Here is a 16,363-nt window from a genome sequence, read left to right on the forward strand (position 1 = left end):
TCGTGGACAGATTCAAGGAGAGAAGCACTTCACAAACCCTAATTTCTGACTAGTTACTGTGAAAAATCCACACTGATTATCTTCTGTCCACTAACTTTCCCTTTAGCTAGATGCAATAAAAAGGAGAAAATATTTGACATCTGTGCAGTGAAATGCAAACAAACTTCATGTCCTAACTGCACTTAAGTACAGAACTGAAGTAAAAGTAGTCAGTTACTTTCTGTGTTTAAGGTGCCATGGAATCAACTTAATATTGAAACGTCCTACTGAAATTAAACATGTCCGGCCAGAAATCGGGTCTTTGTCATCACGCCCCTGTGACGTTTGCACGTTTTTACCGCGCGAACAACTCGCGACAGGTTCGTGTTCGGTCTGATGTTGGCCAACAGTATTTTCCTTCAGTGAACATCACACGAACAGAGCTCAGGGTTCAGCGCTGTAATGACTCGCTGTGAACACTGGGGGCTGCAGGTGTCCAACACTTCAGCGGCCGCTCTTCACACTGACGTTACATGAAACCTCTTATTTATTGGTTTGTTTCAATAAAGTTCTTTCAAAATCTGCTTGTAGCATGAAACGTGACGTCAGAAAGAACAGAAACGAGCAGGAAATACAGGTATTGTTGGAGGATCATGCTGCATGTTTGTCTGAGTATCTGAGGAAATACTACAGTAATATTTGAGTAATCAGCCTCAGTGAACGCACCACGAGGAACCTGTTAGTGACAGTAAAGACCAAACGTGTCACTCAAACACCACAGGTTTTGGTGTTTGACTGTTTTTATTTAGGGAAATACTCAATATCATTGTAGGAAATAAAGGCCCTAAAACTATTTCACCTCCAGTACTTCTCATAGTTTTAAATACTGTGACTGAAATATTGTAAATTACCACATTACCACAGAGTATTTGTCTCATAGTGAACCTGGAGTCTCCTTTACTTTTTGGATTTGTGTTTTTGTCCACGTTTTATTCTGTTTGTGTTTGAAGTTCCACCTTAAGTACAAGCCTCACAAAAACGCACAAGTACCATAATGAAATAGTTTTTAAGGTATTAAAATCATTTATCATTTGTCTCCTCCAACGTTCCCTCTCGGGCACGCGCAGACAGTCACTGCTCCTTTAAGTGAGAGAAGACCCCCCCACACACACACACCCTGACGACCTGGATCTCGGGGCGGAGGACGGCGCTGCGCCGGAGTTGTGATGGGGATTTGAACGCAGCTCCGCACAGAACACGGCACGGCACGGGTTTGGATGTAACCTGATCGGACTGACCCTGCAGACTCAGGGCTGCTTGTTTGCTGGTTGCCTGGAGCTGGAGGCCGCGAGCGGGACAGCGTGTGCCTGGGTTGGTTACCGCCGCTCGGTTCCCGCGGAGCGGAGCCTGCAGGGACCCGCCGCTGCTGCTGGTGCGCTTGTTCGTACGGGTTAGTCCGCGGGCAGGACTCTGTTTGGGACCCACACTGGATTAAGTGACTAGCGCTCCGGTACCGGGGAGTTGGATGAGTGTTTTTCCCTGCAGGAGTTTCTTGGAGTCCGGGTGGAGAAACGGGGCCGATGGCGCAGCGGGTGCGTAAAAAGCAACTTTTATTAGCGACGAGACGGTTTGAGTCCAGTTTGGTTCAGTTTCTGGATCCGTGGGAAGTAGTTTTCTTCAAACTGGTTTAAAATGAGTTTTATTTAATGTCAGATTTGCTCGTTAGAATAAAGTTTCTTAGTTCACTTTCTCAGGCATCGCAGATAATTCAAGACAAATTTTCAATTTATTAAAACGCGTTTTACGATAATTTTTGTTCCGTGAAATTTCTCTTGAGTAAAACGTTTGTTTAGCAGCAGCCACTTTCTGTTCACATTAAATATAAGATGGAGCCGGTGAAAAACTGAAACCATCGATCTGTCCCATAAATAGTTTCAATTTTCATATCAAAGTGTATTTGATTTAGTTTCATTTCGAGCTTCAGTCCTTTTCGTTTTTCAGCTGCTTATGGCAAAAGTAAAAAAAAACAACTGAATTTTAGGTTTTTTAATAATAGCTGCCGCTGGTTCCCGTTTGGGACCGGGACTTTACGGCGTGTCCTCGCGCTCCGGCGGCGCAGAGTCCAACATTTTCTCAGAGGAAAAGTTCGTATGTTCACGGTTCGTTTAACGTTCAAACTGAGAAATCAAGTTTACTTTAATTATAAACAAAAAAACTGGTTTCTGATCAGTTTCATGTCGAATTATCGGAAACAACAGGAGCCGCTTTTAACCCTATAAAACGTTTTAAGTAAATTTCGACAAAGAACAATTCAGTTTTTAAACCCCAGTAAAAACTGTTACTGTTTTTTAGAAATTTTGTGAGAAAAAGCGAAAATAAAGAAAATTTTAAAGGAAAAGTTATTTGTGTACTAGTTTGATGGAGTTTGTTCGATTCTGTTCAGAAGGTTAAAAGTTTCACACCGTTTATAAAAACATGAACCGGTTTATGTGGAGGAATAAAACGAAACATGGAGCTAATTTCATTTTTAGTTTGCAACATTTATTTCTTGCAGTAATTATTTAAGTATTTATTGTTTTTAGTTTTTTTTTATTTCTGTCTTCGAATTAAATAAAAGCAGCATCTGCAACATCTGCACGTAAGGAGCTACAAAGACTTCAGTTTCAAAAGAAAAAACTAACTGATATAAGTCACATGGTTTTCAAAGAGAATTTTTAAACATCTGTTCAGGACCAGGTTAAATAAAAACAAATCACTTTATATAAAGTTAGAGAATAAATGATGAATATTGATGTGTTTTAGGAATTTTGCACCTTTTAAATAAAATCCACTTTTTTTAAATCTTAAAGCAGATTTTCATAAATTTGGCCTTTTGCTTATTGCTTACATTATTTTGTCCACCCCCTGTTATTAATACTTAGTGTGTGCGTGGCATTTACTATTTTAAAAGTTTGAAAGATGCGTCTGAAAGACGTGTGTCTAACAAAATAAAAGTTAAAAAGCTCCACAGACCACACTAAATGTAAAGGAACAAAACGTTTAAGACTTATTTTACCCAAATCATCACATCAAAGACAAAAATAGGGGGTGGACACAACAACAGGAACACTTATAACCTGTGGTGGACTAAGTACATTTGCTATATACTGAAGTAGAAATATAATATAAACAGCTCTAAAGTGAATTAGCTGCTGTTTTTATGGATTCTTTAATTTGAGGATCTAATTCCATCACATGACTGAACTTTTGTAAATTAATATTTCTGTAAATTAATAATTATTAAAGAAAGCAAGCAGGAGCACATTGCTAATTAGTTCTGGAGAAAACTGTTAAAATTGGCTCCATGTCAGTAGTTTTATTCAGAGTACTTTACATTTCGTTAGTACAGTTTCCTGACTTGACTTCAACTTTTACTGACAATGAAATACTGAAGTATTTTCATAGTGCGGTATTTGAATTAGACTAAGTTCTGAATATGTCTCCAGAAAAGAAGGAGATGTGTTGATTCTTCGCTGGTCTTTTTTTTTTCTTTCACCATGGAAGTAAAAGTACTCAGATCTTATATAAAAATATATGAAAATATCCGTACCACATTGTGAAAAATACTCTGTAACAAATAAAGTTCCTAGTACTAGTAAAAGTATCAGCATCAAATTAAACCAAAAGTATTTTAAAGGATTTTACTGGATGATAATTATATATGGTTAATGTGCTCGTCAGTGTTTCAGTTGCTAATGATGGAGCTCATTCTTACGACCTCATACAGTGACTGCAAAAACGATACATGCTAATTATTTTATGTGCTGCTGGAAGAAGTCCACCACAAGTTTGATTTTACTGTGTTTTAGTTTTTTTACCTGATTGTACAAAAAGTATGTATAGTTACTAGTAGTAAAAGTAATTTTTTTCCCTGTGAAATGTTGTAAAGTTGAAGTATGAAAAAACAAAAATCAAAAGATAAAGTAGAAATACCTCTAAACTGCACTCAAATACACAACTTGGATTGGAGGCACTTATGTGCGCGTGTGTGTGTGTGTGTGTGTGATATACAATATACATTACACCCACCAGTGGTTGTTGTTTTTTTAGTGTAGTTGTTGAAAATGAGTTTAATTTGAACATTTACTTTGTTCTAAATCTGAAGCTTTTTTCACACACACGTTTAATAAACGTCATCAGTCGCTTTGTTTTCTCCGTCTTTATCGACCAGAGAGAAAAATGTATAGCTCCAAAGGTCAACGGTCACACATGTCACCCCTCTGTGTTTCAGTATGAAGACCTGGCCCACTACGGGCTGGAGGGGATGGGTGGTGTGTATGGAGACCCTCACCACCACCACCACCACCACCATCACGCCGCTGCGGCCGCCGCCGCCCGCTCCCTGCAGGCCGTCCACCTGGCTGCTGCAGCCTCTGCTGCTGGTCCCTACCCTCCACACCAGTTCTCCCAGTCCACCCACAGCAGCGGCAGTATGGCCGCCCCAGCTGGAGACGCTGTCAGCAGGGACAAAGACGCCATTTATGGGTATGATGAGTTCACTGACACTGTTTAGAAAAAACAGAAAAGAAGCTCCTCCTCCCTGTGTCAAATCGGTTTCCTCTCGTCAACTGTTGTGAGTGACGAGCAGCTCTGACCTGAGCCGGGTCAGTGTGCAGTGTTGGTGTGATGAAATGAAGCCTGATGCTCGTCCACAGGGAGGTGGAGACAGAGAGAGATGTCTGCAGATGGGGGGTGGAGGAAACCGTAGCTGCTTCACTTAAAGTCAAAATACTCCAGTACAAGTAAAAGTATTGCAACAAATGACAAAACGTGCTCCCAGTTTCAAAAGTTACAGTAGCTGTTACGCAGAAAAATGGCTCCCGTCAGTCTCATGATTCTTTACATGCTGTAGTATTTCCACTACTAATAAGTAATAATTAATAACTCGGATGTTTGACGGATGCCGGAGGATTGAAATACTAAAAGTCTCTGATCATTCAGAATGAATCATTTTCACATATTTATTGATCTGACTGTGAGTCCTCTGTGTCCCAGTTTCACAAACTTTAGGCGTTAAATGATTTAAGTGTTTGTAAAAGGCCTCAGGCTGTGATGCACAGGTGATGGAGACATTTTAATTCATGCTTATTCTTCATTTTGTGCTTGTTCTGGTGTTTGCTTATTAGCCGTTTAGTGTCTCTGTGCTCCTTTCACATATATTTGTAGTTGTCCTGTTTTTTTAGCCATTGTGTGTCTACATTTAGTTGTTTTGTGCCTTTTGTGCCATTTGTGTTTAAATTTAGAATTCACAGTTCTGTGTCTAAATTAGAATGTTTTTTTCTTTTTTTTTCACATTTCTTTCTACCATTGTTGTTTGGTTTGGTTTTTGTTTGTGAGCTTGTTTTACGTCTATTTGAGTCATTTTGTGTGCTTGGTTTTCTTGTAGCTCTTTGAGTTTCCAACAAGAAAACGCCACTTTAATCAAAGACTGAGGTCCTGGTTCTGTCCCCAGTTGACCTTTAAAGTTGTCCACCCATGTTGGGACACAACAGATTTCAACAAAAATAGTTTTAAAAAGCACTTTATAGCTTGTAAAACTGCTTTGTGGTGCAGCACTATGTGAATGTGTGTGTCTGAACAGTTAAAGTTTTCATATTTCTGAGACCCAGCTCTGCAAATCAAACAGGAATTTATGATGCATCCTAAATTAATTCATGCATTAGTGAAACATTTCACTGATTTGTTACATAAGGTGTGTTATGAAGTGGAGTGTAAAAGTGCGTCTTTACCAGCTGCAGCAGAGGAAAACACTCCATCAGAGAGCAGCATTCAACAGCTAAAGAGCAGATTTGTGTCCCTCAGGAAGTGGAGGAGACCAAACTTAGAGCTGGACACAGAATCGTCACGTTGCCCAGAAACTGTCACAGTGGCCTACAGATGCGTTGTGACGTCACTGTCGTGTTTACGATCGTTTACCTTCAAAGCACCAAGTGACCCGTTACTGAGGGTCAAAGTGCACAACCTGAGTAAAAGTTCGGCCACTTTACAGCACTGGCTACTACTTCATTTTCCGTAACGCAGGATACAGTTAAGTTTGTGTGGGTGGGGAAAAAAATAGTTTAGTGACGATAAAAGGTTTTATTTTTTCACTTTTTAAATTTTTCCTGAATCACATCAGAGAAAATAAACAAGTGGACATAATAACAGTTAAAGCGTCTTCGGTGAGAAAATTGAAAGCATATTTTTTTTTAAATTTAGGTATTAAAAGGTATTGCTGATCATAGGTCTGTACTTTTATTTGAATACTTACATTCGTGCACTTCTACACTTTAAAGACGATGATGTGAGAACCTTCTAAACTCTGACATCCTCCAACGTCTTTCCTCTGAGGAAATTAAACTGAAACTATCTGCATACACAGATTCTGTGATCTCCTGTGAAATCCTCCTGTAACCGCTGAGAAACCTCTTTAACTCCTCTTCGTCCCTCTCTGCTCTCCTGTAGACATCCGTTATTCCCGCTGCTCGCGCTCATCTTTGAAAAATGTGAACTGGCAACGAGCACACCGAGAGAGAGCGGCGTGGCCGGAGGAGACGTCTGCTCCTCGGACTCCTTCAACGAAGACATTGCTGTCTTCTCCAAACAGGTAGACCCAGTGCCCCCCACACCTATTATGTAGGACCCCCCAGACTGAGACCAAGTGTATAGTTGTGTTATTTTTCATCTCTTTGTCAAGATTTTAAATCTTTCCCACTGTTTGTGGTTGTTGTTGTTGTTTAGACTACGTTCACATGACAATTCACATTGAATTGGCCAAATCCTGATTTTAATTTGAATCAACAAAGTAGCAGAAAATAAATTGAAACCAATGAATGCATCAGTTCAGTTTGCATCAATATTAATGTGTCTGTGTGTACTGGAGGAAAACATCCTCCTCTAAAATGTAGAGAACAGTATGAAGTAGCATAAAGAGAAAATACTCTGCAAATTTCATTAATTGTACTCTAACTTTTACCTGTTGAATTTTAGATTCGATCAGAGAAGCCTTTATTTTCATCCAACCCTGAGCTGGATAACTTGGTGAGTTCTTTTAAAATCCAACTGAAATTAGATATTTGTAAGAACTCTGCAGCTGTTAGCAGCTGTTTCAGACGCTGCTGTTTTTTCTGCGTTAACCATTACAACAAATGAACAACGATGGTTCCAGCTTATGTTCATAAAACTTTAAAGGAAGACGTTTCTACAATTCCCACTGTGCATTATAGTCAAATATCCAATCACAGTTTGAACTTCTGTCACATGAAAAACACAATCTGCAGTTTAAACTGGTTCATGTTAAATTCTGGTCCAGGTTTATTTCTTTCAGAGCACCTTCACAGATGTTCTGCTTCCTGTGGTTCTAGTTTGGGGAGAACACGTGTATGAATGGTGATAAATTTCCTAGTAGCGATGTCCCGATACCACTTTTTTCCAGACAAATATTTCATTTGAGTACTCGCCAAGTACTGATACAAGTACTAAAATGTTTTGTTTCTAGTATGAATTGCTGGACAGTAAAATCCTCTTAGAACCTCCAAGGTTAAACAAATCCTGCGAGAACAGAAATTCTCACACGTTTTCCTGTCAAACCAAACGTGGCAGCGACTGGTGTGAAACAACTTTTACTGAAAAGAACAAAGAAGATAAAGACAACAGAACTGATTTAGGGTGAGATCCTGGATGGATCTTAAAACGGCTCTAAACCAGACATTTTTCCACCTCCACCTACCTGCAGTGGATAACGTGGTATCGGGTGCAGCATTGCAAGTTTTAGGTGTACAAGTACACAAAGGCAGTATCTGCCTGATGCCCAATAGCAGTATCAGCATCAGGACATCCCCACTTTCAAGATTTCCAAGATTAAGGTTGGACAACCACATAATAAAATAGATGTTGTTACCTAAGATTAACTAAAATGTTATCTTGGCCACTGTTTCTCTGGTAAACTTGACCGTGTTCTGTCTCACTCCAGATGATTCAGGCCATACAAGTGCTGCGCTTCCACCTGCTGGAGCTGGAGAAGGTCAGAAAACACACACTTGTGTCTTTAACCTCTTGCATCTAATTTCCTGATTAATCTGTATAATGAGATTAGAGCAAAGATGTCCACTGTGGAGCTAATCCAGGCTTAGTCCTGAGCTTAAACCAGTGTGATCCCACAGCATCTCTGTAATGTTACGACAGCAATGTTGTTGCATTCCTCCCATGTTTGATGTTACTGTTAAATTACATGGTTTTATGCTCAGGTCCATGAGCTCTGTGATAATTTCTGCCATCGATACATCAGCTGTCTGAAAGGGAAGATGCCGATCGACCTGGTCATAGATGACAGAGACGGAAACAAATCAGACAGCGAGGACTTACTCAGGTCGTCAGGGAACAGCACGGATCAGGTGAGTTCATCGAGACGGTTTGGGATAATTTCCTCACAGCTGTGTAGTGTTTGAAACGAGTCCATGTATTTACAGAGAAACAGAAATGAATTGTAATAATATTTTGATAAAATTAATCGTTCTTTCCTTTTCTGGTGAAATCCAGCATCTCGTGGTCTTTATCAGTCAACAGATCTGGTTGAGATCGTGTAAACGACTCTGACTAAATTTGATAATAATAACCGACCCTGACATGTGGAGGGAAAAGGCAGTCAGAGGACTTTGAGTTAACTTGTATCAACTACAGCCTCAGAGCCTCTGCAGGGTTCGTTCAACAACTAAAATCCCCAACAGTGCAGAATATGAGCAGGTTTAATGATCCAGCTGCAACGGTCACATCTGTTTTAAACCCACACATGGATCTTTTTTTTTCCCAGAGAAGCGGGAAATAAAAGAAGTGAATAGTGATTTTGTCTGTGAAGGTTTGAAATCATCAGGGCTTTAAGGCTTTAAGTCACTGAGTGTCAGGTGACCGGCAGCTGGAAACCTCTGCTTACAGTTTCAGGTGCCTCCATTTGGTTGTGATCCTGATTGTCCTCCTGGTCCATATTGTCCCCGTGTTTGTTACTAAACCCGTCAATCACCTGTCGGTAAGTGCAGGTTTTAGAAGAAGAATGTTTTGCTGTCGTCACTGAGGACACATTTACTATGATTATGTTATTATGAAATTCATCCTCTGCGTCCAACCCATCCCCATGGGGGGGCAGTGGGGCTACCTAGTGCGTGGACTTGGATTTGATCCTGAGACTCCTGCCCACTAGGATTTTAATAGAAGATGTTGTCATGTTGATGCTGGCTGCATGTTTTGTCTTTGCAGCAGTACTGAAATTTGACCTGTTGTGTTCGTCAGTACCTGTGACTTGGACATTTCAGGGTTTACTGAGCTTTTCCTGCCTTTTTACAGATTTTTACTTGTTTTTTTAAATCATTTTTCTCCTTTACCAGAAGTAAACAACCCGAGAACAGAACATGTTCATAGTTGTGACACACAGTGCAGCAGAGAGAAACTACATGTTGATTGTCTCCGTAACTGTTTCATTGAAACCGTGTTCCTGTGCAGATTTCGTGGAGAGGAGATCATGACGACACGGCTTCAATCAGGTCGGCGGGGACACCGGGACCATCCAGCGGTGGACACACGTCTCACAGCGGCGACAACAGCAGTGAACAAGGTACAGATGAACATGTTTGAGTAGAGCAGGTGTGTGTTTTCAGTGTGAACTCAGGAATGTGTGTGTGCTGCTCGCTACGTTAGGAGGCAAGGAGGCGGTGGCCGAAGTTTTTGCACATGCTGGACTTGAGTTTAGGAGTAAGGGGAGAATTTGGAGTGAGAGCAATGTGAGTGCTGAGTGGGAAGAAAGAGCTCTATGTCCCAAAATGTAAAGGCTCCTTTGCGCCGTGTGATTTTTTTATTTTTTTTTGGAAGTGGAAGCAGAGAGAGGAATGTAGGAAAATCTGTTGTCAATCCAAAACCCTGCTCCTAAATCTCACTGAGCTGGAAACCAGTGAAGTTTAGATATTTAGGATCAGGTGCTAGGTGTGACACTGAAACATGTCAGCCTCAGAGTGTGAGGCCACGATTCTCTGATGGGAGTCAGTGCCCGGAGTGAAGGAGTTTAAGCATCTCTTGTTCATGAGTGAGGTTAAAATGGAGACGGGAGACTGACGAACAGTTTTATGAGGTTAGCAAATCCGATTAGCTGTTTAGGTAGTAAACTAAATAACGAGTTCAGTAATACAAACTGAAATGAGGTTTTGTCTTCCGGTGGCCAGGTTTAGCCTCAGACATCCAGGGGGAGTTTGGAGTAGAATCTCCGGTTCTTCACATCTGAAATAGCGGATTGCGGTGGTTCCAGATCCTCCTAATAGTGTTTGTTTTTTTTTCTCACTCAGAGCAAAGTGGAGAAGTGATGTATCTCACATGATTTGGGATAATACACTAATCTTATTGCTTCATGCTCATGTGAGTGAAATGAAAATACGAGATTGGCCTCATGTTGACGTCATGATGAAATGTTCCCGACATTTCTACATACAAACCTTGGCAGTCCATAAACGGACTTCTGGTTTGCGTTTTCACATCCACCTCCTCTATTATGACATGTCTGCTCGACCCAGCAGGCTTCCACAGGCTGACCAACCAGAGCATAGTGGACCGGGAGTGAAGAGGGGCCAAAGAAGACAGGAGCTAAAACAAACAGTTTAATACAGAGCTCTAGAAGTGGTACTGCGTAAAACTGGTTATTTTAAAACTGTACATCATCCAAACTACTTCCGTAGAGGCCCAGGAAAAAAAAAAACCTGACATTATTTATAATGTGGCTTCTTCAACAAATTAGTAAATTAAACAGAGCAATTTGACAAATTCTGTTAATTGATAAACTATTCGCTTAACTTTTTCCACATTTTGTTACGTTAGAGCCTTATTCCAAAATGGATCAAGTTCATTATTTTCCTCAAAATTCTACAAACAATATTTAACAATATTTTTTTGATATGTTTGCAAATTTGTTCTAAATTTAAAAAAATCACATGCACATAAGTATATAAGTATCTTTTCCATGACACTGGCAACTTGATTGAGTTGATGAGTCCACCATTGGAGTTCAGTGGATTGGACATGATTTGGAAAAGCATAAACCTGTCTAGATAATGTCCCACAGTTAACAGTGCATATCAGAGCATAAAGCAAGCCGTGAAGTCCAGGCAATTGTCTGTAGACCTCTGAGACAGGATGGTAGTAATACACAGATCTGGGGTAGGGTACAGAAAAATGTTTGCAGCATTGAACGTCCCAATGAGCACAGTGGCCTCCATCATCCATAAATGGAAGTTTGGAACCACCATGACACTTCGTACAGCGGGCCGACCAATAACCTGATGGTCACTTGGAAGGAGCGCCAGGATTTCTCTGTGGAGAGAGGAGAACATTCCAGAAGAACAACCATCTTGGAAGCACTCCACCAATCAGGCCTGTATGGTAGAGTGACCAGACAGAAACCACTCCTCAGTAAAAGGCGCATGGCTACCCACCTGAAGGCCTCTCAAACCATGACAAACTAAATTCTCTCCTGTGAAACAAAGATTGACTATTTGGCCCGAATGCCAAGTGTCAGGTCTGGAGGAAACCAGGCACCGCTCACCACCTGACCAACACCATCCCTACAGTAAAGCCTGGTGGTGCCAGCATCATACTGTGGGGATGAGACTAGTCAGGATCGAGAGAAAAATGAATGCAGCGATGTACAGAGACGTCCTCAATGAAAACCTGTTCCAGAGGACTCTGGACCTCAGACTGGGATGATGGTTCATCTTTCAACAGGACAATGACCCTAAGCACACAGCCAAGATAACAAAGTAGTGGCTACAGGACTATTCTGTGAGTGTCCTTGAGTGGCCCAGCCAGAGCCCAGACTTGAACCTGATTGAACATCTCTGGAGAGATGTGAAAATGGCTGTGCACAGACGCTCCCCATCCAACCTGATGGAGCTTGAGAGGTACTGCAAAGAAGAATGTTAGAAACTGCCCAGAAATTGGTGTGTTAGCTTGTAGCATCATACTCAAAAAGAATTGAGGCTGTAATTGGTGCTAAAGGTGCTTCAACAAAGTATTAAGCAAAGGCTGTTTATTTTTTTAAAATACATTTGCAGAGATTTTAAACTTCTTTCACGATGTCGTTATGCAGTATTGTTTGAATTTTGAGGAAAATCATGAATTTATTCCATTTTGGAATAAGACTGTAACATAACAAAATGTGGAAAAAGTTAAGTACTGTGAATACTTCCTGAATGTTAGTCTCTTCAGCCTTTAAAGTTGTGACATTTCCCCCTTTTTTACTATCTTACACACACAATGATTTGATGTCAAATACACACAATCACTGTTGTATGCCCACAAACACACACAAGTAAGAACACAGCAGCAGAAACCTGTTCATACACACTAACAGCACATCCACTTGGGTCCAGCAGCTCTGGCTTCAGGCTGCTGGTCTCAGTCCAGCAGGTTCTGTTAGTGGGCCAACTGAAACAGGGCCTGCGGTTTCTCTATCGGCTGTCCACATTTACAGTTTAACACCGCTGTGGGGGTGGGGTGGGGGGGTGGGGGGGGGGGGTTCACCTCCAGTCTGACCTTCATAAAGAAAAGCAACCACAGCAGAGTTGGACACATGAAGAAAATTTGTTAATCAGGTGCACACAACAGTGAAATGTGTCAGATTGTTGGTGGCCAGGATATTACTTGCTAGTTTCCTTTTTTGTACAAACAGCCCAGTTATGTAGCCTACGCAAGAACAGCAGGTAATTGAATGCTCACAAAAGACAACAATAATGTAGTAATGGCAGTATTAGTATACTAGTATTAGTATTAGAGATGTCCACAATGCTCCGGGGTTCAAACAGTGACCTTCTTCCTGATGCCTTCAGAATGTGTCCCTGTACAAAAATGAGCAGGATCCTGTGTTTTTCTGCCCACTATATGATTAATGAGTATTTACTGCAACACTGGACAGCAGCTGAACACCATTTCAGCCAAAAGTAAAATTTGTTTATTTTGTGGATTTCATCATCTGTTGCGAAATCCTTTGAGTTTTTTTTAAATAAGTTATACTTTTTATTTTATAAATTATTTTAATTAAATTGTTTTTATCTTACTAAAACATTTGTAATTGCTTGCTTAGGATATTCTGTTTTAAAGCACTTTGGTTGTTTTTAAAGCACTATCTAAATAAAGATTGAACTGAGTTGAGTTATCTACAGAGATGTCCCGAGCTGGTATAAAGGGAAATCCAGTAATTTTTTATTGGATAGCATCAGAATCTGACCCTTTTTTTTACAGGAGTCTGACTTCACAAAGTGTGTGTGAAGTAAGACCCAGCCTGGAACAGAATTTCAGCTGCCCACTAAGTTGAAGCTAAAAAAAATCTTTGTCACACCTCCATATGGAAATGAATCTGTTTTATCAGACTGTTTTAAACTCGGGCTGGATGGATCTGCAGCCAGACCACAGCCTGCGTCAGTTCGACTGTTGTTCGCTACGATGCAGCCAAATGTGATTAATAAGAGATTTCTGCTACTTTACGGAAAACCTCAGATGGCTTCTGCTAATGCCCAAACTATAACACCTTCAGTGTGCGTTTGCCATCATAAACATGAGCACATCGTCAGGATAGAGCATCATAATCCTGTTACTTAGAATTGTAAGGAGCGGGACAACAGGATCAATCTGAATTGGAGTCAGGATGTGGTTAGCCTGGCTTAACATCAAGACACTGAAAGCAGGAAGAAATGGCTACATGTAGCCTAAGCATCGCTCAAAATGCCTTGTAGAGCTAAATAACTTCAGACTGGTGCCAGTGATGTTTAATGTGACTTGGTCATCGGAAGCTTCCCATCAAGATAAGTGTTGGAGCATATTTCTGTTAAAAAACATACAAAGAGGTTAATTTTAACATATCATAGTGTTTCTATACTGCATGTGTAGTACAGCACAAAACTACTGTGGAAAACAAATCCAATAAAATATAGATGGCTTTCTTTCATCATATACAGTGCATTTCTCACAGCAGCAGGTGTGTGTGTGTGTTTGTGTGTGTGTGTGTGTTGTGACATCAGATTCATGTTGTCATCCTGACCTCGGCACTGAGGTCACCCTTAGTTCAGTGTTGGCGAAGTTGTGCGAAGTGAAATGTGCTGGAGAGTAAAGACTAGCTCCTCTCCTCTCTCCATGGTGAGTGTTCAGACCAGGGATGATTAAAGAACAGTTCTTAAAAAGGTCTGGGACAGAGGAGGACTGCCTCTCCACTGTTGGACAAATGTATTTCCATCTTTTTTCATTTGCTTTTTGTTAATGACTGGTTGAATTTGTGGATGTTGATGTAAACGTGGAAAACGTTTGGCTGGAATCAGACATGGCTCCTCTCTATTTTTGTCCATCTTCCTCTGCCCCACAAAGGTCTTCCTCTTCTCCTCCAGTCCACAGGTTGTTGGTGTTGTCACAAAACATTAGCAGAGGAGGAGAGGGGAGTGGGGTGTGTTGCAGGGTGGTGTGTAAATCAGCCTCGGGGAGTTTGAGGTTCAGCCTAATGAGGCTGAGAGCTTGTTTATGGAGTTACGCATCATTTTTATGATTATTTCCACCTTTTCAGGCTCTGCCATGCAGCAGAACTCTGGCATTGTTGAGGTGAAGCGAGGCTCTGGTCCACCACTGGCTGTGGGCAGGACCCGGAGCTCCTGCTGCAGGCTGCTGGGACTGTGGCCCTAACCTTCGCCCGCTGCTGTTAAAATAGTGAGGAGAAAATGAGCCTCATTAAACAGGCAGAGAACATGCAGTAAAAACAGCAGCTTTTAGTGGTTTTCGGCTGAAATGCTGCATTATGTGCCACGATCCACAAGCCACAGGGGATACTGGGACTGGGTGACGGAGCAGGGAAGGCCGGCTCATCACTGCAGGGTCATCGGTTCGAAACCACCCCACTGAACTGCGAAAATACGTGCAGGGAAAGTTTAAAACATGTTTTCTCAAAGTGTTAAACAGTGGAACAGAGCAGAGAGGCTTCAAATGTGGTAATGTTAGCTAGTACTCGTGGGAAACTGCAGTAATATACACAGTACCACCTACCAGAAATGTAAAGTAAAGTTTCTGTCTTTGTTGGAACTTTTTTCTTTTCCTCCCTGTTTTGTTTTTCCTTTTTTTGCGTAAAGTGCATAAGTGTAAAGAATGTCCTGTTTGACCAAAGATACAAAAGGACTGTTCTAAACCTAGCGACCAACATCTTTTAAATAATTGTTTTCCTTTTTCCAGAGAAACTTTTCTTCAGAGGGGTTGTAACCTGAGATTTAGTGAGACTTGTACAGGCCTGGACTCAAACACGGCCTCCTTTACTGGACTTAACTAATGTCCTGTGGCTTTGTTTCAGGTGACTGTCTGGATAACGGCATGGCGTCTCCCAGCACGGGGGATGATGACGACCCCGACAGAGACAAACTGCACAACAAAAAAAGAGGAATCTTCCCCAAAGTGGCTACAAACATCCTGAGAGCCTGGCTCTTCCAGCACCTGACGGTGGGTGCATCAAAATCTCTCCCCCCCCCCCTTTGTAATTTAACTGAAGCAGTCTGTGTGTGTCAATGTCAGCCATGTTTGCAGTGGCTTGTCTTCACCTTTGAGTTCTCAGAATTATTCAGTGTTTGTCATTTGCTCTTGGACACTGGATGTCCCACTTTGAAATGACTCCCGCAGGAACAAACTTGAGTGTGTGGCTGTTGGTGTTTATCTTGCTGTCTCCACATATTTTGGATGCACAGTTCAGAACCTTCACAAAAACATTTCCTGAATGTTTGGGCTCTGGTTGTAAGGTGTCTAATAAATCTCTCATCCTGAGCTTGAGTTCGATCTTTAGAACATTAAAGAAATGGATGTATTTAGGCTTTGATACTTCAAATCCAATAATCTACCTATTGTACTGAAAACAATGTTTACTTTGTATTTTATTATTTAAGTATTTGTGCACTGTAGTTATGATACTTATATCTAAGTAACTGATCAACTGATTTCTTGTTCCCACTTAGTTAAAATCAGTCTGATAATTAATCTTCATCAAGTATTGGAACAGTGAGGCCAATACTTTTGACATCAAAAGATGAATATGAGACAAGATCCATATTTAATTTGTTTTCAAGGTATTTAAATCTGGATCAGATGCACAGCTTAGAAGATGACACTTTTTGTTTGAATCCACCCATTTTGTTCATGTGAGCAGAAGTATTGCAACATGTGACAGACAGGTGTATTTTATTGCCTAGATGTGTCCTATGAAACTGATTATTCAAACAAAAAATAGCCATCAAAGTCTACGATCAGTTTCAGATTTGGTCAGTTAAGAGGTGTAGGCACCATGAAAACCAGAGAGCTGTCTATCAGAGCCATTGCACAA

The 16,363-nt window shown here is 40.9% G+C and overlaps 1 protein-coding gene across 3 annotated transcripts in view; it reads left to right on the top strand.

The window, feature by feature from the left end:
• Positions 1–1,145: 1,145 nt before the first annotated feature.
• meis1a (Meis homeobox 1 a) overlaps positions 1,146–16,363 on the top strand; it is a 30,980-nt gene continuing 15,762 nt past the window's right edge. Inside the window, exons 1-8 of one of the 3 annotated variants that reach the window (XM_067498905.1) lie at positions 1,146–1,571; positions 4,250–4,503; positions 6,463–6,604; positions 6,988–7,038; positions 7,970–8,020; positions 8,244–8,390; positions 9,490–9,601; positions 15,347–15,492. In XM_067498905.1, the coding sequence (XP_067355006.1) occupies positions 1,560–1,571; positions 4,250–4,503; positions 6,463–6,604; positions 6,988–7,038; positions 7,970–8,020; positions 8,244–8,390; positions 9,490–9,601; positions 15,347–15,492 (915 nt within the window). In that variant the 5' untranslated portion in view covers positions 1,146–1,559. The remainder of the gene's footprint in view (positions 1,572–4,249; positions 4,504–6,462; positions 6,605–6,987; positions 7,039–7,969; positions 8,021–8,243; positions 8,391–9,489; positions 9,602–15,346; positions 15,493–16,363) is intronic. The other 2 variants (XR_010913925.1, XR_010913924.1) reach the window with 2 other exon arrangements.

The sequence above is a fragment of the Channa argus genome, chromosome 3 (assembly GCF_033026475.1).
Source record: "Channa argus isolate prfri chromosome 3, Channa argus male v1.0, whole genome shotgun sequence".
Lineage (NCBI taxonomy): Eukaryota > Metazoa > Chordata > Actinopteri > Anabantiformes > Channidae > Channa > Channa argus.